This window comes from Artibeus jamaicensis, unplaced genomic scaffold (assembly GCF_021234435.1).
Source record: "Artibeus jamaicensis isolate MK-2021 breed Jamaican fruit bat unplaced genomic scaffold, CSHL_Jam_final contig_76, whole genome shotgun sequence".
In the NCBI taxonomy this organism is placed as follows: Eukaryota; Metazoa; Chordata; class Mammalia; order Chiroptera; family Phyllostomidae; genus Artibeus; species Artibeus jamaicensis.
Window position 1 is genome coordinate 4,189,195 of NW_026521954.1, and position 26,088 is coordinate 4,215,282.

At 44.6% G+C, this 26,088-nt stretch overlaps 1 protein-coding gene and 1 pseudogene across 2 annotated transcripts in view; one reads left to right on the plus strand and one right to left on the minus strand.

The window, feature by feature from the left end:
* FAM114A1 (family with sequence similarity 114 member A1) overlaps window positions 1-26,088 on the minus strand; it is a 59,432-nt gene that overhangs the window by 22,182 nt on the left and 11,162 nt on the right. The window contains exons 3-6 of one of the 2 annotated variants that reach the window (XM_053672421.1): window positions 20,727-20,814; window positions 8,103-8,216; window positions 7,880-7,983; window positions 3,960-4,094 (exon numbers count right to left, since the gene is read on the minus strand). In XM_053672421.1, coding sequence (XP_053528396.1) covers window positions 3,960-4,094; window positions 7,880-7,983; window positions 8,103-8,216; window positions 20,727-20,814 — 441 coding nt within the window. Of the gene's footprint in view, window positions 1-3,959; window positions 4,095-7,879; window positions 7,984-8,102; window positions 8,217-20,726; window positions 20,815-26,088 lie in introns of those variants that run through there. The other variant, XM_053672422.1, reaches the window with a different exon arrangement.
* LOC119043871 (urea transporter 1-like) lies at window positions 12,398-13,223 on the plus strand (annotated as a pseudogene).

Sequence of the window (26,088 nt, forward strand, 5' to 3'; positions counted from 1 at the left end):
TGAGAAATACGACTGTGAACAGAGTTGCTCTCCACGTTTTGTTGATTAACTAAAACAAATGAAAAAACAACAAAATGAACACAAGTCCACCATCACTCCCAGTTTCCTGCACTCACGTTCTTTGATTCTAAGCCTTGTTTATTTACTTCCTCATCCAGTTTACTGAGGCATGAAGTTTACAGTGTTTTTTAATATCTGTGAAGAGCACCATAAACCCACTGGCCACCATGAGGTCATACAGGGAAGACTATGTAAGAACAGATTTGGAGTTTTATTATGTGCCAATAAAACAGCCGTTCGGGGTCTTGAGGTTGTTGGCCCATAACCCACAGGGTCACAGACAGAATTCTCCCTCCTACTTGTATTTAAGACAACATAAGAGCGAGCTCTGAATTTTAAAGTTTTCAGGACAACTCCGTCAAACCTCTGGGGATTTTTAACACAATAAGGCCTAGTGAAGAATGCTGAGAGAAAAAACATTGATTTATTTGAAACAGCTCATATTGCTGTCGGAGGAAAGCTCTACAGATGGACCGCCAGACAGACGGACAAGTGGGTCCTGGAGCAAACGAAGCCTGAAACATCACTGGAGGCAGAAATGACGAAACCGCGGCTGTCCTACTTTGGGCACACCCTGAGAAGGCAGGGCTCTTCGGAAAAGGCAATAATGCTGGGAAAACAGGAGGCAGCAGGAAAAGAGGAAGACAAAACAGGAGGTGAACTGACGCCATGAAAGGAGCCACAGGCGGGAGTCTGCAGGCGCAGAGCGGGGCTGCTGAGGGCGGGACACTGGGGACGTCAGTCACAGGGTCACCAGGAGTCAGAGCTGGCTCAAGGGCATGTGCACACACACCCCTCCTCACTCATCTCACTGGGTTGGTGGTGGTAAAATAAAATAACCAAGTGACGTTGAAATTGCTTCCTTTGTCTACACCAACTTCCATCTCTAAATCTGTATTTTGGAATAAAGGGGGAAGGGCTGAGATGGAAGGTAAAGGGAAAACATCCTGGAATAATTAGAATTCACTCAAAAAAGAGGGGGGGAGTGAAATTCAAGTTGCCTGAAGAAGAACTGGCTTTACCCAGGATGTTGGTTGTATTTTCCCCCCTGGAGAAGCAAAGGAGATGGGTTTAAAGTGCGAGGAGTGATTCTGGAGTGGGATCCAAGAAACGTTCCTGAGAGTGTTTCACCGGGATAGAACACACGAGGAATTTACGTCGTGCGGGATGAGCACTTCCGGTTCCTACAGGTATCTAGTGTGGATTAGCAGAAACCTAACGGACTTCCCTGTCTCAGTTAATGGCAGCTTCATCCTTCCAGTTGCTCAGGACCAACACCTTGGAGCCATCCCTCGCCTCCTCTTTTTACCTCACACTCCACATTCAACCTTTCAGGAAATCAGGACAGGTCTTCGAACTTCACCCAGAATCAGACTTGTGACTACCTGCATGGCTCCACCCTGCTCCCAGCCACCACCTCCTCCTGTTCAAATCAGTGCCCTTGCCTCCTGTAGAGGCCGAGACACTGGAGCATAAATGCCCAGAGGCCCCGGTGCCGTGCTTTGAAATCCATCCCTCATCTGCACCGAGGTCATGCCTCCCATGACCCTCTCTGCTGGTCACAGTGCAGCAGGAACACTAAAGCAGACCTGTTCCCAGGAGACGGGGACCCCTTTGTCAGTGGACTTTGGCTGAAGGACTCCCCCGTGGCTCTGCTAAACCTTCCTTCGATGGCACAGCAGTCCAGGGTGCTCCCACCCGAACTTCCCTCCCTCTCCGTCACTGGGCTCAGACTTGCATCTTGCTCTAATGGCTCTCCCAGCCTTCCCGAGTACCCAGCCCCCAACTTTCTCTCACACAGGTGTCTTCGCTAATGAAATCCTGGCACGTCTAGGCCCACCTTGGCATCTGTCTGTGGGAGGACTTCGACTGATATGTATCCTCACTGGTTTCCCTGCCCTTGACCCTCCTCCCTACCCGGTCTATTTTGAACAGTAATTCTAGTCATCCTTTCGAAGTCAGATTTGCCTCTCTTCTTTTCAAAATGCTGCGATGGCCCCCACCATTTCACCAACAGTAAAACCAAGGTCTTTACAAACGCCCTCCATGCTCTGCCATCGTCTGCTGCCCACTACCATCCTGGCCTTGTCTTCAACTGCTCTCATCCCTGGCTCACTCTTCTCCCACCACATAGCAACCCTGTTGGTTTTTGTTCATATCAGATACTCACTCCTGCCCCAGGGCCTTTACACAAGCTGTTCTTTCTGACTGGAATGTGCTTTACTTGGATTTCTACATGGTCAAGCCTTTCATCTCCTTCAAGTATTTGCTCAGATGTCATCATCTATCTCCATGAGCCCCCCATTCACAATCCAATTTCATACTTAACTTGCCCCTCACAACCACATTCCTGATTACCCACATTCTGGTCTACTTTTTCTTTTTTTCCACAGCACTCGTTGCTTTCTAAAATACTAGGTAGTTTTACCATTTGCTTGCCTCTCTTCACTGGAAGAAAAGCTCCTGAAGTACAGGAATTTTTATCCATTTTGGTTACTAGGTGTATCTCAAGTGCTTGGGACCATGCCTGACACATACTGGACACTTAACATGCACTTGTAGAATGAATACACAAATGGAAATGAAAATTCAGAAGCAGGATAAAGTTGGTGGTGCTCTGGTGACCCAGTGAAGCAGCCACGCGAGTTGCAGGGGCGGTGCTCAAGTGTGCTCCGAACACCGGGCACTGCATGGTTCGCACGTGTTTCAGATGAGTAACCAGAACAAACACTGCAGACGGTCCATGCGGCTTCTTGGGTGACACATTTCTGTGAGTGTGGCCGCTCACTTTTTATCAGTAGATCGAATACAGATGCGATAAACACTGTGAAGGGGGCTCAGAAACTACGGTGACCTGGGAAGCTGGCCAGGTCCAGTTCTCCCTTTTACAGGGGTGTGAACTTTCAGAACTACGAGAAACTGATGTTTGTTGTGTGTAAGCCACCCCGTCTGTGGTATTTTGTTATAGCAACCTGAATGGACAGAGACAAATGGCATAAATGGAATAATCTTCAAGAAATTATTAAATGAATAAAGCCAGGTACAGAAGAGTGTGGCCAGTAAGCTACCGCTGGTTGAAAAAGTATGTACACACACACGTGCATATGAATGTGTACGTAGCTACATGTACCTTCATCTCTATCTACATCTCCATATCCATATGGTAATTCTGATAGACCCATACGCAGCTGATACAGTGGTTGTCTCCTATGTAAAACTAAGTGGCCAGGGCAAGGGGTATATTAGAAACTCAGTTTTTATTCTCTATTATTTTGTATCATTTGAATTTGAATGGTGTGCTTTAAAATGCCTAATAGAGCCCTGGCTGGTGTAGCTCAATGGATTGAGCACGGGCCTGCAAACCAAAAGACTGCAGTTCGATTCCCAGTCAGGGCACATGCCTGGGTTGCAGGCCAGTTCCCAGCAGGGGCCAGTTCCCGGCAGGGGTCACATGAGAAGCAACCATACACTGATATTTCTCTCTGTCTCTCCTTCCCTTCCCTTCTAAAGATAAATAAATTAAAAAATCTAAAATAAATAAATATCTAAAATAAATAAATAAAATTATTTAAAATAAAATGCCTAATAGAAGCCTTGGCTGGTGTGGCTCAGAGGATTGGGTGCCAGCCTGTGAACCGAAAGGTCACTGGTTTGACTCCCAGTCAGGGCACACCCAGTCAGGGCACATGCCTGGGTTGTAGGCCAGGTCCCCGGTTGGAGGCGTGTGAGAGGCAACCAATTGATGTATTTCTCACATATAGATGTTTCTTTCCCTCTCTTTCTCCTTCCCTTCCCCTCTATCTGAAATAAATAAAATCTTAAAAATGCCTAATAAAGAAGATAATTAAGAACATATTTATTTTACTGACGGAAGAAACACTTGCGGTACGTCATCCCACCTGCGACAAGGAAGCGGTCCTCTCCATGAGCGTCTTGGTCCGTCGGAAGCCGGGGTCGCTCTCCGCCAGCACAGTCATGGTTTTCTTGCCGATGAACTCCAAGGCGTCAAGCCCGCCCGTTAAGACGCTTTTCCCCTGTGGAGGAGACGACTGCCTGAGACTAGATCTTTACACTTTGCTCTTTCACAGCAGTCAGCAACTCCTGGAGGGCTCTATCTCCAAATATTAAAATCAATAGAAAGTCGCAATATTTTCATTGGAATTTATCATCCATTTAATCCTATTTTCTTTCCCTTCGAAGAGCACGCCATATAAGTTGTAGGACATTCAATGTTATTTTAAAAAAGGATGGTTGGGGGAAAAGCCAAAGCATATTTAGGATTAATTTTGCCCTGCTCTGTGTGTATGAATAGATATGTGTTTAAGACATGAAATTAATAGGTGACCCAATTGCTACTGTTGTTTGAAAATTTTTAATCCAAGTAACAGAGTTATTTGGAGCAATCTATTAAAATGTCCAATACTCTAGCCAATTTAGGGAATTCTTTAATGTAGGGCCCTGGGGGGTAGGACCCTCAGGCTATTTCAGATGGCTCTGAAGCACCTTCAGAAACTAGTAACTGCTGCCTATAATTAGCATATTCATGAAGTAAGGCAGGCGGCTTTCCATACCCTACTGGTTTCAGAAACTGTTCTATTAGACAGTAAGCCTCTTGCAAATCCCTTTGTCAGCCATGGTTTTCCTTATAAAAAAAAAGATTAAAACAATCAAGATTTACTCATATAAACTGTTCATATAAAGAGAACTGCTTAAATTCTTGCAACTTCTGCTCCTGCCTTCCACCCACACAACAGCGATTGCAGTGTGCACACATCTGTGCTTTTTCCCCGCCTTACGTGAGTCTTATACATCACCTTTTATTATTGTATGGTTACCTACATGCATTTTCCAATCTTCATAATTATCACTTCAAGAGCAATATTGAATTTCACTGAGTTAATGTGCTTTATCTGTTATTTCCATCCTGGACATTTAGACTTTGTTTTCATATTTGGGAGTAATCCATAGTCACACAATAAAGCAGATCTTAAAATACACCTACTGCTTTGGGAGCACTAGGGGACATCAGCAATTCATATTTCTGCGTGATTTATTTTCTCTTAACATTCTGTGGGGGATTACTTCAGCAGAGAATAAAGTGGGAAAAGGGAAGTCATAGGAATTTTGAGTAAGGGGAGACCTGTTGGGGGTGCTCAGATGTTGGGAAAGAGGAGTACAGCGTCCTCTAATCCATGATTTCACTTCCATGGTTTCAGTTACCTGTGATCAACAGCTGTTCAAAAACATTACACGGAAGATTCCAGAAATAAACAATTCACATGTGTTAAGTTGTGCGCCACTCTGAGTATCACAATGAAATCTCATGCCATCCTACTCTCTCCCACCCTGGATGTGCCTCATCCCTTCATCCCTTTGTCCAGCAGATCCACGCTGTAACCGCCTCTGCCCAGTAGTCACTTGGTGGTTGGCTGTCTCAGTTATCAGATCGACCGTGGCAGTCCCACAGTGCTGGTGTTCAAGTCACCCTTATTTTACTTAACAACGTCCCCAAAGCACAGGAGTAGTGATGTTGGCAATTTGGATACGCCAAAGAGAAGCCTGTTGGGAACTACCCTGCTTGGTTTCAGGAGCTGAAACCCCCCCATGGCTAAGGCTGAGGGAGCCACCTTTGGACCATAAGCCACTAAGGAGACAAAGCTTATCTCCTTGGCAGGAGCGCCGCTTCTGCTCCTTTTTCCATAACTGGCCTCCAATGCTTGGTCAGTTAGACAGTGATGGGTAAGATTCTCTAAGGGGGGAACCACCTAAGACAGGCACGATCATGTGGAGGCCCCAGGGAAGGACTTCAGGGGCTATGGAGAAAGGGGGTGATGGACCCTTGACCCCCAGCTTTGACAAAGCATGAGTCCTCAGTCTGTTTGCGAGAAGTATCTGAGAATTCCTTGGCTATCTGCCTCCTCTGCCTGACTTAAGCCAGAAAACAATGACGGAGGGTGGTTCAGCCCTGTGCTGGGAATGGCGGGCTCCCTGGGTGATCAGGCCTGAGAAGGAATATGTGAAACCCTGTGAGACCTGCTTCGCTGAGAATGCTTTTAGTTAAATGATAAAGGCCCAAGCAGAAAAAGAGTTTATGTTCCCAAAGTTCTATAGCCTTTTAGCTGACAGAACCTAATTTAAAAGAAGCCCTAATGGTTCTTTGCATACTATCTACTGTTTACTGCCTGACAGTGATTAATAAGTTGTACCTGAACTCCTGTGCAAAAAACCCAATAAAAGGCTGTCTAGGCAAGGGTCCGAGCGCTCTCTCTCTCTTTCTAAGAGAGAAAGTTTCCAGGCTGCTCCGAGCCTCTCTCCCCTGGAGAGGATGGCCAGGCCGTTCTGAGGCTCTCCCCGCTGGAGGGAATACCCATGCCAGCCCTTTTCCTCCACAGGACACGGTAGTCCGTGTGAATTTGTCTCATGTCTCATCCGTGACGCCGCAGACACTGCTGGTCAGTGCACGCGTCAGCAGCCATACTTCTTTCCAGTGAAAAGGAGAGTATGTGTAGGAAAACAAACAGTACACATAGGGTTTAGTGCTGTCCATGGTTTCAGGTATCCACTGGGGGTCCTGGAACACATCCCTCGCAGAGAAGGGCGGACGCCTGTACCAGAAGGTGGGAGAGGACACAGAAAGGAATGTGAGGATGCTGAGGATAAACTCGGAGCGCTTTGCACTGTAGCTCAGGGAGACCGTGAATTCAATTCTTATACCAGAGATATTGAATGAGCTCCTTCCCACCCCCAGCCCTACAAATTCCCCAGGGCATACCGGACTTGTACCGCTATTTGATCCTAAAACACATTTGCTGCTCCTCATTCGCCCTACTTAGTCTAGAGGTCCTAAAGAGACTAGGAGGGGAGCCATCCTTTTCTGCTTCCGGCTTGCCCTGGCCCGAAGCCTGGGTGGGACGTCCTCCTGCGCGTGCCCACCGCCCCTCCTCCTGCTGTGTGGTGCCGCATCTGCCCAGTGAGTTGTCCCCCCTCTTCCAGGATATTGTGTTCTCTCGCTTGTCAGCATATGCTCATCATCTAGCGTAACTCCTGGTACATAGTGAAGGTTAATTATCTTTTTAAAAAACGAATAAAAGAATGCACTGAACAGGAACTACATTTCTAGAAAAACTAGTTAGCTCGTTTTACATAGCGCAAAATAAATCTTTTCTTCCTGGCCCTGAAGACCCGATAGGTGCCTCAACTCATTTTTTTTTATTATTCATCCGCTCTGTTGCTGATAGCAAATTTCTTTAAGAGCTAGGCAGCTCCCCCAGTTAGGGGTGTGTGTGGAGAGGGGGAGACTTTGAGTTATTGGAGGAAGTGAGAGCAGAAATTGGGAGGTGAGACTGGGGGAAGAATATTGGTCTCAGCTATCTGGAAACACTTTAGAAACATCTCGGGGATGCTGTTCCTGACCCTTTACCAGCATTTATTTTTATTTAAATGGCTTATATAATGTTTCAGATGGAAGGCTAAGAAACACAGAGCACTGAGGGAAACCAGCCGTCTAAGAAAGAGCCCTCTTCCCCCCAACCAGACGCTGTCCTGGCAGCCGCTGGAGGTCACGGTTCTCCATCAGACCGAACAATGCGCCTTTTACACAGCAGCTTTCTAGTAAACATAAAACGCGTTTTGTTGTGTCCTTATTATTTTGGTTCCAAGGTGATGCCTTCTCTGCCGAAGAAAGCATCACAAAACCATGATCCAAAGCTATGATCGAGGCCATCTTTCCTCTAATGTGTCTAGGTCACTGGTAAATAGAGGTATCAAAAGAAGGCGCTGGGAGGTGCCAGGGCAACAGAGGAAGCGGCTAAGGACTTACTGTGTTGTGAACCACGTTGGTGATGGCTGACAGCATGCCCCGAGACCCCGCTGAGGGGGAAGTGGGTGGGCCTTCCGTGGGGCTCTGGTCTGCGGCTGCATCTGCTATCAAAGAGAGAAGCATCCTTTCAGAGCTCATTCTGCTGATCTGAAAGTTTCTATTTGTGCACATGGCGTAATACAGCCCAAGTCCAAGAAGCCCCCCAAGTAAATATGTCACTCACTTTGAGGGGCGCCATTCTCTGTGTCAGGTTGGGCCCCCTCTGAGGAGCTGGAATTCCCGCCATGAATCCGTAGAGTGGCCCCTGCTTTTTCCTTGACCGCTGTCAGTCCGTGACCTATCAGGAGAGAAAAACATGGTTCGTGGACACAGCAGAAACCCACGGCCTGCAGACGCCACAGCTCATCTTCCAGAGTTGTTGTAAGAAAGCGTGGGGAGGAGCAGCAGAGACTTTGCGCCCCCCGGACATGGGTGCGAATCCCAGCTCAGCCTCTGCCTAGTTCAGCGATCTTGGAGAAGTTTCCTGTTCCATCAGTGACTTGGTTTCTTCATCACTGTTGTGAGGGGCAATGGGAGAAACCTCTGTCAAGGGCACTCGGGTGCATTATTATTCCCTTGGGCTTCTCACACCGTCTAACGAGCAACCTGGGATTCCAGACCTTGGATATTATCTGTGAATAGCGTTCCCGCCTCACCCTCTTTTCTCTCTTCCCAACTCCTCCGGGCAGGTACACGCCACTCATTTTTTGATTCATTGCTGTTATTTGATTCTTCCACTGTTATTTGGTGAATTGAAATTAGTTGAGCTTTAACCTGCTCTTTCACTGCATTAGTTACTCCTTTTGCATGGAGAGAGCAGGGGCTGATGTGTCAAAATGAAAAGGCAGGTCAGCGGGAAAACCAGAGGGCACCCAGCAGCTCTGACTGTTGTCTGAGACAGTAATGGCATAAACACAAGCTGTGGGAATAGCCAACCAGGATTAAGGGCATTGGTCTCACTCCATCTGTACAGGGACAATGCCTCCATCTCCCAGACCTGGGACAGTGGATATTTGGTGACTATTTGATAAATATAGAGCTATTGTCTCATCCCTCACCCTACCCATAACACACACACATGCACACACACACACCCTTGGCTTGATAAATATTATCGTCTGCATTTTATTCTGCAGGGTTTTTTCACTCCTCCTTGGAGTTCCTCATGATGAGTTACCATGTTCTCGGGTGCCCAAACCAAACAGAAAGTTAATAGTCTACTGATGCTCCTAAGAGGCTGTTTGAGTCCTTGGGAGAGAGACAACGGGTGCTGCCACCGTCACACTCACCTCCACCCGAGTTCCCTGGGGGAGTGGAAGATGGCACTCAGGTCTGGGCGACCTCAGGCTGGTAAAACCCAAGGCAGTAGCAATGCTAATACCTGGGGGGAAAGTCCCAAGTCATGGCAGCATTTAGAGCCAAAGAGAAGCTCCTGGGCTCACAAGGCACTGTTAACATGACCAGCTGCCCCCGTCCTGAGTAACAGAAAGACACAGATGGACCCCAAACCCAAACAGTAGTACTGTATCAGTCGTCGCATCATCAGAGCTATTGTAACATAATTAGGACACTGATATTTACACGACACAGGATTAATTATATCCAGTGGGAATCGCCTGTCATTATACATGATCTAGAAAACCTGAAACATTATTTACGATGCTTACAACATTAGTCACATACAGAAATATATGTCTCTATTCACGTGCGGGTCATTAAATACAGTTAGAATTCATTGTTGAGTTACTTGGGAAAAAAAGATGCACTGTAACTGATAAAAGTAATACTTGAATTAATTCTCTCTAGCTTCCAATGAATTCCAAATATTTCAATGGGAACTTACTGGAGTTACAGTAACACATTTAAGTTATAGAACAGAATCATCTAACGTGTTTACACACTGAGTCCATATTCCTTGCCCTCTTTTAAAAACATATTCCTCAAATAGAAACAATGTATACCCAGATCTGAACCTATGATTCTCACCTAGATTTCTGAGAGCTAAAATCAAGGAACAAATGATTTGGAAAAGGCTGGCAGATACCTGCTGCAGCTTTTTCTTTGCATCAGCCATACAAGAAAGACGATCACACCTCCTGCTCTGAGACCACTCAGGGTTTATTAAACCTCGTTGTCATTATCTCCTCTTTCATCTTCTCTGCCCTTTGTGGGTTGGGGTCATGTCTGCCCGGGGAAGGATGGCTTCTCACCATCTCAGAACACAAATGATCACAGGCATGTATGCACAGGCTGCCTCTAGAAAAATCCTTTTGTTTCTGAAGGAAGTCCCACTTTTATGCACAAATAAATGGGATGTGTCTGTTTACCCGACATGACAATGGCTGCTACTCCAACTACACACACACACACACACATACACACAGAGCTCTACTGAGGTATAATTATACACCAAGATTGCACGTATATAAGGTTTCTCCAATTACATATTCTGCTAAGTAGTTCTTTTTCCCTAATTTTTTTGTTAGTAAAAGTGCACCTTCACTGCATTCCACTAGAAACCTAAAGCGATAGTTTTTTTATAGTAGGGTTCGCACTATCCACCACACCCTACTCAGAGGAATAACTTCTAAAACTTTGCTGAGTGTGACATCTAGTGCTCAGAGCCAGGAAGTAAAAGTAAGCAGTCGCTGTTGCCTTTTGCTGGGAGGGATCCAGTCTCAGACACTGACCAGTCCTACCCATAACAGAGAAAAACACCAGACACAGACAACGCTGCAGAGTACAGTTCTCAGATTAGCTTCTTCACGTGTCACCGCACACCCGAGCAGCCTCGCAGAAATGAAAACCCTCCAAAGTCCATGCTTCTGGAGACGGAATATCCTCTAGCACTTGACACAGTGCAATAGTGCCAAGAAGATAAGAATATTGTATAAATGCTGTGATACTGTACAATTTAAAAACAAATGTTGGGAGACGGGAAATTATCCTGCCATTCTGAGGGTGTGTTGTCCTAGATGCAGAAAGACAATAGGCTCAGACAAGGTAAAGCCTGGCCTTTGTCCAGGGTGATACCAGCCTAAGACATGACTACACAACATGACTCACTTTTAATTAAAAAGTTTTAATTTCAGACCATCCTATGTGGTTACTTTAGGTATCTGTGTTTATAAGGCCACCACACAGGCCTCCCTGAGCTTGGCAGGTTTAGCATGTGGCCCCTTTTTCATCTACAGGACAATAACACAACAGGCAACTACTGGGCCAAACAATATCATGACAGGCAGCTCCCTGGCTGAGTTATATTGCAACAGCAGCTATACTGCAACAGCTACCAGCTGGGCAATACCTCAACAGGCAGCTACTATCACAGAAGGCAACTTCCCTGCCGGGTACTCTCCCAAGAGGCAGCTGCTATCACAAGAGGCGGCTACCCCGCCAGGCACCGTCATGAGAAACATCAACTGCCAGGAGAGACAGCCATTACCACAACAAGCAGTGAGTATCACAAAAGGCAACCACTATCACAAGAGGCAGGCACTGTCGCAACAGACAGACCCTATGGCATAGAGGCCAAACAGGAGGCCACTATTGCAAGAAGCAACCACTATCACAAGACACAGCCACCATCCTGATAGGCAGCCAGTATCTCGAGAGGAAGACCCTGTCGGGAGAGGCAGCCAGTATTGCAAGAGGCAGCCAATATCACAACAGGCAGCCACTACCATGAGAGGCAGGTAGTATCTCAAGATGCTGTCTTGAGAGATGGCCACTACTGTGAGAGGCAGCCAAGATCACAAGTGGCAGTCAATTTTGAAAGAGGTTGCCACTATCTCGACAGGCGGCCACTATCATGACAGGTGGTTAGTATCATGAGAGGCGGTCACTATTGCGAGAGGCAGCCAGGATGGCAACAGGCAGCCAGAATCATGAGAGGCAGCCGCTATCTCAAAAGGCAGCTACTGTCACGAGAGGTTGTGTCTATCACGACAGGAGGGCACTAACACGACAGGTGGCTACTGTCACGAGAAGTAGTCTCCATCACAACAGTCAGTTACTATACTGAAAGGCAGTCACTTCCACAAGAGGCATTCATTACTATGATAGGCAACCCCTATCTCGAGAGGAAGATGCTATCACAACACGCAGCCACTCTCATGAGACAAAGACGCTATTGTGACGGGCAGCTACAACCGCCAGGGGCAGACATGATTTCCAAAGGCAACCACAGTTGTGAGAGGGCACCCCCAGGACAGGCCTCGACTGTCACCAGGGGCACCTACTATCGTGAGAGTTAGCTTCTACCGCAACAGCAAGACATTATCGCAACAGGCAGCCACTATTGCCAGAGGCAGCCACTATCCTAAGAAGAAGACATTATCACGAGAGGCAGTCACTCTCTCAAGGGACAGCTGCCCAGCCAGGAGCAATCATGAGAAGCAGCTGCTACCACAAGAGGCAGCTACAGGGGCCGGAGGATGTCATGACAGGCATCTACACAACCTTTCCCATCACAGGTCAGCAACTGCAGCAGGAATGCATGGTTATAATGCCACCCTTGGGGGAATATGCATGGCTGTCTTTTCAGACAAGGGAGACTATTTCTGATGGCTGTTATTCCCTGCATATGCTTTGTCCATGACTTACCCACTTTTCTCAAGTGGGCTGCACTCCATGTTCACCAAATGGGCACTGCCTGTCTTCACTCTGCCCTTCCACATGGTGATAACCCTGCACCTTTCAGCCACGGGTCTTTACCATCTGTTCTTCCCAACCACCTTGATCACATCTGAAACCTCAGTTTCCAGTGTCACCTGGTCTGAACTCAATGCCCTGCAGCTATTGAAATCCCTGCCTGGGGGTGTTGGCCAGATATATGGTTGTCACAGTCTGTGGACCGGGCTCACTTTCCTGGGTGCCATCCTGCTTTCCTCCGCGGTCATGTGCCTGCACGCTGCAGTGGGGTCACTGCTGGGGACAGCCACAGCACTCAGTCTTTCGGCTCCATTTAAGGACCTCTACTTTGGACTCTGAGGTTACAACAGCTCTCCGGCCTGCATTGTGATTGGAGGAATGTTCATGCCACTCACCTGGCAAACCTACCTCCTGGCTCTTGCCTGTGCCCTGTTCACTGCCTACCTCAGAGGCAGCATGTCAAACCTGATGACCGTGACCGGAGTGTCATGCTGTACCTGGCCCTTCTGCTTAGCCACACTGCTGTTCCTCTTGCTAAACACAAAAAAACCCCAGCATCTACAAGATTCCCCTCAGTAAAATCACTTATCCTGAAGAAAACTGCATCTTTTACCTACAAGCCAAGAAAAGGATGGTGGAAAGCCCTCTGTGAGCACAACCTGCCCCCCAGCCATGTCACATGTCATTTCTGACAATGGCCCAGGTGGCCTCCAGGGCCCCAGAAAACCACTGTTTTCCGCTAGTAACCGCTTTCCCACTAACCCACTGGCGATCTGTTCTTCCGCTCATTTTGTAGTTTTCTTCTCGATTTCAGGAACATCCCGAAACATGTGAGAGACACATCCATGTGCTCCTTCTATGGAATTTGAAACCCTTGTGGGGCGTAGGTACTAAGACTAGAATGTATTTATAAAGCCAAAATGCTCCAGCAGAAAGAGGAAGTGAGATGGGAGGTAATTATTGATATTTATTGATATGTTTGATGTTCCGTTGGCTAGATGATGTTAACAGTATTAAAAATTAAGCTCTATAAGCCAACTAAGCCTTAAGCAAATGGAATTCATGGTCACAAAATTGAAACCAACCCAGAATTCTCAGATAAGCAGGCTGGCTTGTGGAAATCAATGTCAGCTACACGTTCGGGCCGCGGGCACCGGGGCAGAGGGGCCGCTGATGGCTGAGCCCGCCCCCAGCTCCCCCGGGGCGGCAGTGGCGACGCTGCTGTGCGGTGCGGCACTTACGGCAGATGAACTTGGGTGTTTTCTCGCTGACAGAGAGGCAGTAGGGAGAAAGGGCTTTTGTCAGTTAAAATTATTCTGTATTGTTACTAAAAAGATCGCAAAGGACTTTTTAGGTAGAATTTATTATCTTTTTCTTGTAAGAATGTCCCCTGCAGTATGTATCAGTCCCGTATTTCGGAGCATGCAAGAAGTGAAACTGGAATCTTAAAGGTTTTTTCCTCTTTGGGTTTGTAGTGCTCAGTGCAAAATATACAGTTTGCTGAATCGATAAACATGGGAAGGGAAGTAAACTTACAAATAGTTTAGGGACAAGGTCACGCCTTCCTTCTCTCAGGAAAACAAACACACTTGGTTTCCATTTAAAAACCCTGTGACCAGAGCCGTTTGAAACCACGACTTGGCAGCAGCCACATATATTCCTGGAGAAAAATTAAAATTTCAGTGTTTGAACTGAAATCCCTCTGGTTAGGGGATTTGTGAAGTAAGACTTGGGGAGGGGGTGAGAAACGCGAGCATGACCAAGGATGAGCAGGAGGAAGGAGCCGGGTGGCAGCTGAGCGAGCCGGAGGCCTCGTCCGTCTCCAAGTCCATCTTTAGAACGGAGCCCCGCCCAGGGGCTAATTACACGCCTTCACCCTGGGTGCTCGCTCAGACTTGCAAATGAGAACATTTTAAAGCCTTGTACATTGTCTAATTTAAATGGTACTGGTTTTCCCAAGCTATTTTTTTCACTAAGCATTAGCCTAAAATTAAGTATTTTATGAGTTTTCTTAAAGAGCAGTTGAATTTTTCCTGTTGTTTATATAACAATTTTTTAATGTAAGAATACAAATAAATTATACTCACACACACAAAAATCAAATGTTAAGTGATTGGCTAATGTTTAATTTATCACCTACACTCTAGTGGAAAAGGTCCTAAATTTAGGAGTCAGGAGTCTTGCGGATGAATTTTGATTTCTTCATTTGGTAGCTGTGTGACCTTTGAGAGTTACTTAACCTCTCTGAGTTTCTGCCCTTGCGTCTTCTCTGAAAGGAGGATTGTAACACTTTCCTCCCATGGTTTTGTCAGGTCACCAAGGAGGAGTGTGAAACTTTTGGTGCGGCCTGATGTGAAGCACTTTTCATGTCCCAGGCCTGGGACTAAGTCATTTTATTTTTATTTTTTTAATCCTCACCCAAGGATACATATTTATTGATTTTAGAGGTGGGGGAGAGAGAGAAAGAGACAGAGAGAGAGAGGGAGGAACATTGATTAGTTGCTCCTATACGCTTCCTGGGAATCGAACCCGAAACCCAGGTACGTGGTCTCACCAGGAATTGAACCCACAATATTTTTGCGTACAGGATAGATGCTCCAACTAACTGAGCTCCCTGGCCAGCGCATGACTAAATATTTTCAGTTCAGTGAATTATCTCATTGAATCTTCTCAACAGTCTTATGAGGTAAAGGATATTATTACACCCATTTGACAATCAAGAAAACTGGGACCTGGTGATGTGATACCACTTGTCCCAGGTCCCAAAGCCAGTAAGCAGCAGCGGAGGTAGGATTTGAACCTAATCCTTCTGATTCTAGAACTCACATGCTCAATCACTATGTTATATTAAAGTTCTATATGCCATTTATAGTTGATTAAATGTCATCTTAGTTCATTTTTCTGTAATTCCTTGAAAATTAGATCTTTGTGAGGAGCTTCTTCATTTTAAAAACTTTGGTTTATGTTAAAATTAGCTTCACTTACTTTACCTTGACCAAACAGCAAAGTGAAGGTCACCCCTGCAGGGAGGGTTTGGAGACCTAACCCTGCCCCTTCCAGCCACACCTCGGACGGGCATAGCTTGGTGTTTTCAGGATCAGCCCTGTGCTGTGCAGGCACAGATCACAAGACACTGTGTGGTGCTTTCTTACACCTCCAGTGGAATTTTCCTTCTCAAAAAGCATTACAGCCCTGGATGGTGTGGCTCAGTGGTTGAGTGGCAGCCTGCAAATTGAAAGGTCACTGGTTCAATTCCCACTCTAGGGCTCATGCCTGGGCTGCAGGCCAGGTCCCCAGTAGGGAGCATGCGAGAGGCAACCACACATTGATGTTTCTCTCCTCTTCCCCTCTCTAAAAAAGAAATAAATAAAATCTTTTTTAAAAAGGCACTACAATTTCAGCAGGCCCTGTTCTTGAGAGTTCCACTGAGATCAAAACTATAATGAAGGGAGTTCTCCCCTTTAACTGCAGGATAAAAATATGTGTTGTAGGTGGGCGGCTCTCTGTGACCAAGTGATAACACAGCAGGGCAAGGGCAGTTCCGGGCAGCTGTCTGGATGCCTGGGTAGCTCTGGGGGTGCTTTCTGGGTAGCTCTGGGTGCCTGGGTAGCTCTAAACCTTATTTTGTGCATTCTCAGCACAAACCTACTTTTGCCCCGCCTTGTATTGATTGCATTTCAGCCTCTTCTATCAATGAATTTGAGATATTATAGGAAGTTGTAAGGAGCAGTTGTTTAGAAAAACACACAGATGGTACTGCTGTGCTCAGCTACAGCAAACTTCAGTGCAGCAAAGAGGGGATCCCCTTTGGGAAGCCCTTCCCTTTAGAAAGCCCTTCCCGCTCCATGATGATGGTCCATGTCTCCTCTGTCACCAGACTGCCCTTGGGGGTTGAAATTGACAAGAAGTGTTTCTGAACTGACAGTGTTTGCCTGGCCATCTAACAGAAATTCATTAACCCTTAGGCCATAGTCACAGATTATAAAGGATTGTGAATCCTACTTTCTATAGTTTCTCCTTTATATATTCATTTTCGAAAAAAAAGTAAAGACAGCAATGATATAAAAGAAAATAAAGAAATGTTATATAAAAAAATTAAAGCAACCTTAAAATGAGGGAACCAACCCCCTGCATGAGTTAGCGGGTGCCCTACTTGAGGGTCCTTTAGCATGTGGGACCAGCAGGAAGTGACCAAGAATCAATCTCCAATCATGACTCTTGAGAATTCTTATCTCATCATCAATGTCACATGAATTCATGTGACATTAATAGGGATTTACACAGCGAAGAGTTCTCATGTTAGTATCATTTTGAGAAGTTTGCCATTCTCTATAACGAACACTGTCAATATTTCTGGCAGCGCCGGCAGAAGGGTTTCATTAAAATGTGCAGAAGGAAAAAAACGTGTAACTTGGGAAAGGAGGCAGAGTGGGCAGTGGTAACTCTAAAAGGAAAACAGGCAGATCAGACGCGCCTTCCCCGCCTCAGGCTGTTGCAGGAGGTGTGCGGACTCATACAACTGTCAAAACTAGAATTTTAAATGAACATTTAGGTCTTTTGTAGTATCTAGGAATACAGCACTCTGTTTTGCCACAGAACTTTTACTTGGCAGAACAGTTTCAGCGTTGTCAACTTTCGTTTGATTATTGATTATCGCTCTTAGTCTATTCTATGAACGAGTCAGGTCTCTAAGGTGCTTGTGGAAAATCACACCTGGTTCTCACAGCATAACTTTGAAATTGTCATCAAAATCTTACTTTTTTACATTTCCCTTTCCCATTCTGGTTTCTGCCTGGATCTTAAGTAATAGTCATTTTTAAATGGAATTTTAGGAACTTGTCCTAAGGCACAGGTGACAGGTGATCAAGTCTTCTTAGAATGTGAAGACAGTGCAGCTGTGGAGGAAACTAATGCGACAGGTATGGCCTTTCTAAAAATAATTGTTGGCTGAGAAATGCTTGGTTTTACATAAGCACTGGGAAGTCAGTTTTTCTCGTTTTCCTTTAACTTTTGGGTCGGCATGGTGAGACAAAGACAAAATAGAAAAATACAGAGTAGCAAAAAGTCAGTCAATTGTCTGTATTTTTCCACTTAGCACAGTAGTTACAAGTATCTTTCTCCTTCTATGTGTAGCTACAGAATAGGGAATCATCACGTTCCAGAAGTTGGAAGGAACCTTAGAATTTGTCACAGTCCCCCAACCCCACTTTTCCAAATAAGGAAGCTGAGTCTCAGAGAGGTGAAGTGCATGACGCAGCCAGTTAGTGACAGTCTTTGTGACCACAAGCTAGTAGCAGTTAGGAACTGGTCTCAGTTCTTATGACGCCTGGTACAGTGCTCTTTCCAAGAAAGAACCACCTTCTAAGTGTTTCCATTTTTCAATTACTGTATTTTGCCATGTATAATGTGCGCTTTCCCCCCAAAATGTTTGAGGGAAAAATAAGGTTGCACATTATACATGGGTAATACTAATTCCCATGCAATTATACGTACATATAATTATATACACATATACACATATGCATAATTGTGTATATATGCATACATATAATTATATATGTATATGTATGTATACATATATAATTATAAACATGTATAATTATATGTATACATATATAATTATACGGGTAGTACATAATTATAATTATATAATTACAACGCAAATTATACATGGGATTTAGAACTAAAATGTGTGTGTGCATTATGCATAGAAGCACATTATACACAGCTAAATATGGAATTCTCCTGCCAACTCTAAACAGTTCTAACTATTGTGATGGCAGTTTTTCAACGCTGAGAAGTATTGGTGTCTGTTTCTAGTGCTGCACTGACAGCTCTGTGTTCTGTCACAGACTATGTGTTTTGCACTCCTGTCTGCAACTGGAACTACCCTGGGGGTAACATGAGGTTACTGCAATCAACTGCAGTGGAATACATGGTTATTTTCTTTTTTTATTTTCTACAGGCAATTTATAAACTTTCAAGAGCTTGTCTACTGCTCTGAGTGCTCTGTTTTCCAATAAGTTTCTTTGTCTTATGGTAATAAACTATTAACACTGCAAAGCCCTGGTGGATATTACACCTCTACATAACGGAAGGCGTGCCTAGCTTGCCGCTCTCGATTCAATACAGAACACAATCCAGGATGTTACCCATAACTTTTTCAAGCCTCTGTTCACAGATGGCTGAACCCTATTCCAACCCTGTTTCAGGCTGTGAGCCCAGCACTGGCACCTCTCCATTTGCAGCGCATTCGTGATCCCTATTATATTTTGGGAGTCCAACTCCCGACCACCACCACTTCCTGTTTCCAGCTTTGGAACCCAGGACTTCAGCCTCCCCTCATGCTACATGTTTTAGTTCTCTACCAGGTCCACAAAGATAGTTATCTAGTTGTAAAGTATATATTGGCATTATTTAAGCTACTATTATTGTGTAAAGTCACAGCACATCTGGACCAGAAATCTCCAAAATATGCAGCAGGAGCAACTTACGGGTGGTATTCAGTTACATTGCTTTTGTGTGCATCAGGGTCATGGTGACCAGGGGGGATGAACAAGTTCAGTCTCTGCTTTTCTAAAGATGGCTCCAGTTTGTCCAAAGGGACCCTTGGGGTGAGTGGCAACATCTCAAAATGTCTTCGATTTCCTTCGAGTGTCCTTTGACCATCGTCGGTGCAAACGAGAGAAAAATGTCGACTCAGACACTTCAGAATTCCATCATGTAGCCAGAGCCACAAAATGGTACTGAGTTTCTAGAATTGGTGGGATAACTGATGAGGACTTCAAATAGACAAGGGCAGTGGGGTAGGTGGTATGGAGAGATGGCCCCCAAAATTCTCGCCTCCTGGTGTTCACTCCCCGTGAAAATACCTCCTGCTCCCTAGAGTGTGCGTAGGAGTGTGAGTATAATGGGATTGTCACCCTCAAGATTAAGTTACATTACATGGCCAAAGTGAAGGGATTTCCACAAATGTAATTAATTAAGGTCCTTAATCAGTTGGATTTGAGTTCATCAAATAGAGATCATCCTTGATGGGCCTGAACTAATCAGGTGATCTTTAACATGCCACAGGCCCTTTCTGAAGTGAGAGATTTAGAGTCAGAAGGAGATTCTGTTCCTCACTTTAAAGGTGGACCTGAGGGAAGTTTCAAGGAGCTGAGAGTGACCAGCAAGAAAACAGGAATTGAAGCCCTACCATTGTAAGGAACTAAATTCTGTCAACAGCCTGTATAACCTTAAAAGATGACCCTGAACACAGGTGAGAATGTATGGGTTGACACCTTGACTTCAGCCTGGTGAGGCAGTGAGCAGAGGCCCTAGCTGTCTGGTGCCTGAACACCCGCTTGCTCCACAGGTGCTGTGCGCTCACTGGCGTGTGTTGCTTTAAGCTACTAAATGTGTGGTGATTTGTTAGCAGTTGAAACGAGTGCAAGAGGATATGCCAAACATCATTTTGATATTTTACAGGCCAATGTACAAATGCCATCCAATCTTGGAGGAACCATATCTCCCCCAACCACACAGAAGAGGGATAGTGGCAGTGGGGTCTCACACGGCGGTCACGCTCCTTCTTGGGCAGTTATCTCTTCCGGCTTTTCTGGATCAGTCACTGCGCAGAGCGCATGTATCCTTTCTACCCGCACCTTTTCTATTCGTGTTTGTGTTTCAGTGCTCTGCCGACGAAGTGCCTTTCATACACACTTCCAAAGTGCCTTTTACAGATTCTTTTAGGGGATAAGTTAGTTGTAGATTTTAAAACATTCAAGTGGAATGATAAGCACAAAGGTTTAATGGTATATTTTTAAAAACCCAAATCTTATATTTTAAGAGTCAATATAACATAGTGGCTTTTACGTAAAAAGCCGTCCTACTTGGTTCTCAACTCAGCTGCTCCTGACTTTGGACAAGGTCTTTGCCTCTGTGATTCAGCTTCCTTTTCTCTCAAATGGAGAAAGCAAGAGTACCTTCTTATCAGGTTATTTTGAGGAATAAATGTATTAACATATGTGAAGCACTTAGAACAATAAGCGCTAAAGGTATTTATTATCTCATGGGCTAATATTAAACACTGTTAGCACATGGTATGACTGAACTATTGTATCCTACTAGGCTTCTGAACTTTACCCATTCAAACGCAAGATACAGTGCTTACCTACTGTGGCAGATGCGGACGACAGCAGAGATTTGCCCCAAGAGCCCCAGCCTGCCCACGCCCCTCCGTGTGGAGGGGGATCCATAGCCTGTAGAAAAACCGATCAGTCATAGGTCAGCAATTCAGTTTATCCCTGAATGGAAAAACATGCATTGGTTTGAAACAAAGAGAAGTGTTTTGTTTCATTTTGTTTTTTAAATCACCAACAGCCATGTCTCACTGGCTTGCAGTTGATAAGGGTCATAAAAGAATATAGCAACCCACATTGCGCTATGCACTTTGGAACCAAATTGGTTACTAGTGGTGTTAGCTTCTGAAGGCTTGGCTTGAAGTGAGAAGAAGGGAGCTTTATGTTAATCAAGACCTCCCATGATCTGGAAGACAGGGGAGAAATGATTTAATATATTAGGGTACAGGGTGGTATGAGAAGGTTCAAAACAACTTTTGACTCATACAATTTTTATAGAACTAAACAACTGTGTTCCTCAAGGTAGAGTTAACTTTCAGGTCTCTGGGGTGGTAGGAGGAGCTTTGCTATGAGTGATAATGGGCAAAGCAACTACAAAAGCATCAATGAGCCTGGAGATGGTGGCGGCAACGGGTAGCCTTTTAAGGTAGACACCTTTCAAAGTGTCCATCCCACTCACAATGACCTCTGTAACCCTGTCTCTCTCTGTCCGTGGGCTTAGGAGATTCAAATTATTTTGTTTAGGTATTTGAATTGGGACTGAGAGGTGGGTTGCTTGAGTTGACTGTTTGAACAGAAGATGAAAACTCAGGTGGTGTAGGATGACCATATTCCATCTACCATGCAGACTAGAAATTGAGAGGAAGCAGAGTGAGCATAGTTTAAAGACATATATTCAGAGACGCCGTTTGAATTCTTCATACCTTCTTAGTCCCTGGTTCCTATTCCTCTTGGTGGAGTAGGCTCTGCTGCATTACTATCCTTGGGTTACATGACATTCTTGCATAGTGTGTTTATGTCTGTCTGTCTGTTTCTTTCTCTCCTTCCTCTCCACTGATGTATCCCCAGAGCCAAGAGGAGCACATGGCATATAATGAGTGCTTAATACATTTATTTGTAGAGTAAATAACTGAAACTCATCTGTTTTCTTAAGTGTACAACAGTTTCTGTTACTTGCAACCAATGCATTCAGATCCAATTAGTAAAACCACAGCTTTCTCTTACTCTCTAAAAATACATTCTAGAAAACAAGGCAAGAACACCTTACGAGTTGAAGAGTCATAGCTCCAAAAAGAAAAAGAAAGAAACTACTTAAGAAAGAAGTGAAAAATTCCTACAAAGTTTGAAGGTTCTATAACTCTTGACCCAAGGCTGGACCATCAGTGGCCTCCAGCTCCCTTCTCCCTGCTGCCTGTCATGCTTGCAGATATGACTGGACATGTGAAACAGTTTTTAAATTAATGAGCAATAACTGGGAAAGTTGTGCTTTTCATAACAAATTATACAGTTATGGCTAGTGCCAGCTCTTTCCCCCTTCCTTCTTCCTGTCCTGAATGTGGGGACAATGCTCAAAAGAGAAGCAGGTATTTTTGCTGCCATGAGAGAAAGGCCAGGGAATCCCAAATGCCAGTCCTGGCACTACTGAGCTACTAAACCAAAGTGAGTACCTGCCTATCTCCATTCTTTCTGTTAAGAGAGAAAAAACCAAATTGCTATCTTATAAACTATTATAAGTTGGATTTTAGTTACTTGCACCCAAATGCATTCCTAAATGATTCACTTAGTAAACATTAAACACTATTCATCCATGTAGGCTGTTGGTAAAGAGAAAAGGTTATGGAATTAAATTGCTCAGGTTTCAGTCCAGGCTCTGTTGTTTTGGGCAACAAGTTACCCAAGTCCTTTAAGCCACTCTTTCCTCCATCACAGAACACAAGGTATGGTAGGATAAGAACCAAAAGCCTCAGAGGTTTATTGTGAGTATTAAAATAAATAATTCTTATAAAGCTGTGAGCACAGTGCCTGGCACTTAATAAATGCTTCATAAATGCTAACTAGTAATAATAATAATAATCAATTACATTTTTAATACTAGGAAGTAAAAAGCTTTGAAAGTTGGGTGACATGTTGTTTCTGTTGGAAACAATGACAAGCCTGTTAACATATGTGGTAATACTCATGACTCATAACTATAAGCTTTCATTTTTGGTGTCTACATTGATTTACTTCATTTTGGCGATGGAAGCCAATGGCAATTTTATGCATCATGAAGACAGATATAAGCTGATGATGAATATCATTCTTTTGCAGGAAAAATCACTACCTATGTGATTAAGGAGAGTTAATACACTTAAGAGTGACAGCTTCTGACTCAAATTTACAATACTTAATATGTTCTGACAGCTGATAATTGAGTGGCAAATGGAAATAAGTGTGAAATGAATCTGGAACTTTTTGCAGTATAATAAGTGACTTCAGTTGATTTATTAATCAAGCTCCTTTGACATTGAGCTGTGACCTCCCGATCAGCTACACAGAATATTTATCAGTGGCAAATACTCAAATAACTATGTGTGCACATTTGATACCAAAATCACATAAAGTGAATGTTCAGCATGAATTATAAATCTATCTCATCATGAGTACTGTCTCCACTTTACATGGCTTTAATGTCACATACTTATGAGACTATAAAGTAGGCAGAGTAGATCTACTCATACTTCTATTGTTAAATACGGTTATTTTAAAGCTTTTTTCTCACCCTCATGCCATGTAATCCTCACCGCCTTTATCATATAGCTTCACATCCTGTTTTACAGAGAAAACAAGTCATCATATGACGACTCTCTAAACTCCCTGCCCCCACCTTATACAATCCCAGAAGAACAGCCTCATCTGGTACAGCAGATCAGATTTGGTGTGATCAAGAGGAGTCTCCAGAACTCAACAGAGGTCATTTAAACATCTGTAACAAACTTCCCAGGTGATTCCAGTGCACCTCCAGATTTAGGAAGCACTGCCCTCCAGGGCCAAATGGCACCAGCATCCCTCTGATTGCTCAAGTCAAAAACTGAGCGCCATCATGGACAGTAGGCTAAAAGGGGAAATAAACAATTGGAGCAAACTCTGCTCACCCTGAAGAGGTGAAAATCTGCTATCAGCAGGTCTTGGCCTATGTTCTCTCTTCTTTGCCTCCTTCAACAGCAATTTAATTTTATTTTTCTTTTTATTATTATTATATTAAATATTTTATTTATTTATCTTTAGAGAGGAAGGGAAGAGGAGGAGAGAAATATCAATGTATGGTTGCCTCTCCTGGGTCCCCTGCTGGGAACTGGCCTGCAAACCAGGCATGTGCCCTGACTGGGAATCAAACTGCGATTGTGTGGTTCGCAGGCCCGCGCTCTATCCACTGAGCTACACCAGCCAGGGCTATTATTTTTTATTCTTACCCAAGGACATTTTCTCACTGCTTTTTTTTTTTTTTTTTTTTTTTTTTTTTTTTTCAGAAAGACCAAGGGAAGGAGAGGGGTTGGGAGAGAGAAAAACATCAATATGAGAGAGAAACATCAATTGGTTGCCTCCCATACGCACTCTGGCTGAGGATCAAACCTGCAAGCTTTTGGTTACTAGATGGTGGTCCAACCAACCGAGCCACACTGGCCAAGGCAATAGCAATTTTATAACTTAAGCATTCTGCTCTTCCTTTTCTAGGGGGAGAACCTATTTGGTGGTAGTCTATGTTTTCCTTTGAGAGTATTTCTGGAATTCTTTACCTTCATAATTGTCCTTACGCATTGGCATTGAACAGTAGGGATGACATTTTTTTTCACTTTGGGCACATTTCTTGGTGTTCAGAATTTAGGGATGTTTGATCTAGATGGGATCTTTTAGGGGACAACTGATCAGTGCGTTATACGGTCCTATAAGATATCTGGGAATAAACATCACTCCTGATTAGCACCCAAGACAACCATCTCTGAATTGAGGCTGAAGACTTTCCTGACTCCTTAAGAGTAAATGTTCCACCTAAGGCTTCCCTTGTGCCTTTACTATCTAGCTATTCTACCTAGTGCTACAGGACATGCTACAATCACTGTAAATGGCACTGCCTTCCCCAACTAGCCTGTAGGCATCCTGAAGAGAGCCAACTACTCAGATACCCAGGCACAACACACGATGTCAGGGGACTGGCCGAGGCCTTCGAGAACCTGGACCAACATGTTGCATGGATGCTGTAGTGTGGATTCCTGTGGGAAGCCTCAAGTCAGTGGCTTCTAGTCTGTACATTGGAAGGGATGGGAAAGAGAAGGAGCAGCAAAGATGAGATACCTTCACTGAGGGCATAAACTGTGAGTGGTGTGACCCTTCAAAGCAGAGAGCCTCCAGCTGGCAGAACCACTGGTCTCTTCCTCTTCACTAGGTCCCCTCCTGGCCACACTGCCCTCCATTCCAAGTTGTGGCCACTGAGTGGCCTTAGATAAAGGTGAAGTGAATGATGCAGGCTTTAAGGAGCCCCATACACAAAGTCACTACACAGATGTAAACTACTTAGAGAAATATATACACATTTAAGCACATTATTACCAAATCTAGTGTGTCCTAGAAGATACAGGTTTATACTTTCTCAAATGACATTCTACCAGGTTTTTTTTTGAGCAGGCATTTTCCCATAGAAGTTTTTTAAAAGGAGTGATGAGATGCTTTTCAGCTCCGATATACCTGGGATCAAATAGGCTTTTGAGTTCAGCTGTTTTCTATAGGACCTGCCTTTCCTTGGGAAACTGTGTTCAAAATCCAAATAGCCAACTTGCACATAAACTTTTGATTAAAGGTTTTTTGTAGAGCCCATCCTTTTCTGGGATCAGAAGAGTCATTTTCATTGCTGCAAGATGACATCTTGTAAGTGTCCAACAAAGGGCAACTAAAAGAGCCAATGAGCAGTGCTTGAAGATGAGGCACAAAACTGACTTCTCATATTAACTTAAGAGAAAAGAATAGCTTACCAAAAGAGATAGCTGCATCACCTTTTCTGGGAATCCTTAAAAAGAGACTAAATTTGCAAGCACCTAGAAGGGTTTAAACACGACCCGGGTGAGCGCGATACCCTTTCCAAGCAGCCCTAACGGCTTTTCTGCCTTTCTGAGACCAAACACGCTCACAGGTGTTCCTCCCACAGCTCAGCTCCCTGAGCTCCCGAGGGCAACACCACACTCACAGGTCCAGAGCCCCAGTCCCAATGCTTGTACTTCCATCCAGGTACTTCTGTGGCACTTCCTTCTGAGGAAATGCTCGCCTCTGCAAAGTTCTTGAACGCTACCAGGGCTGTGTGGGGAGGGGAGGGGAGTGTCTGTTTGCCCATCAGCTCATCCTCCTACCATCAAGGTGATCTAG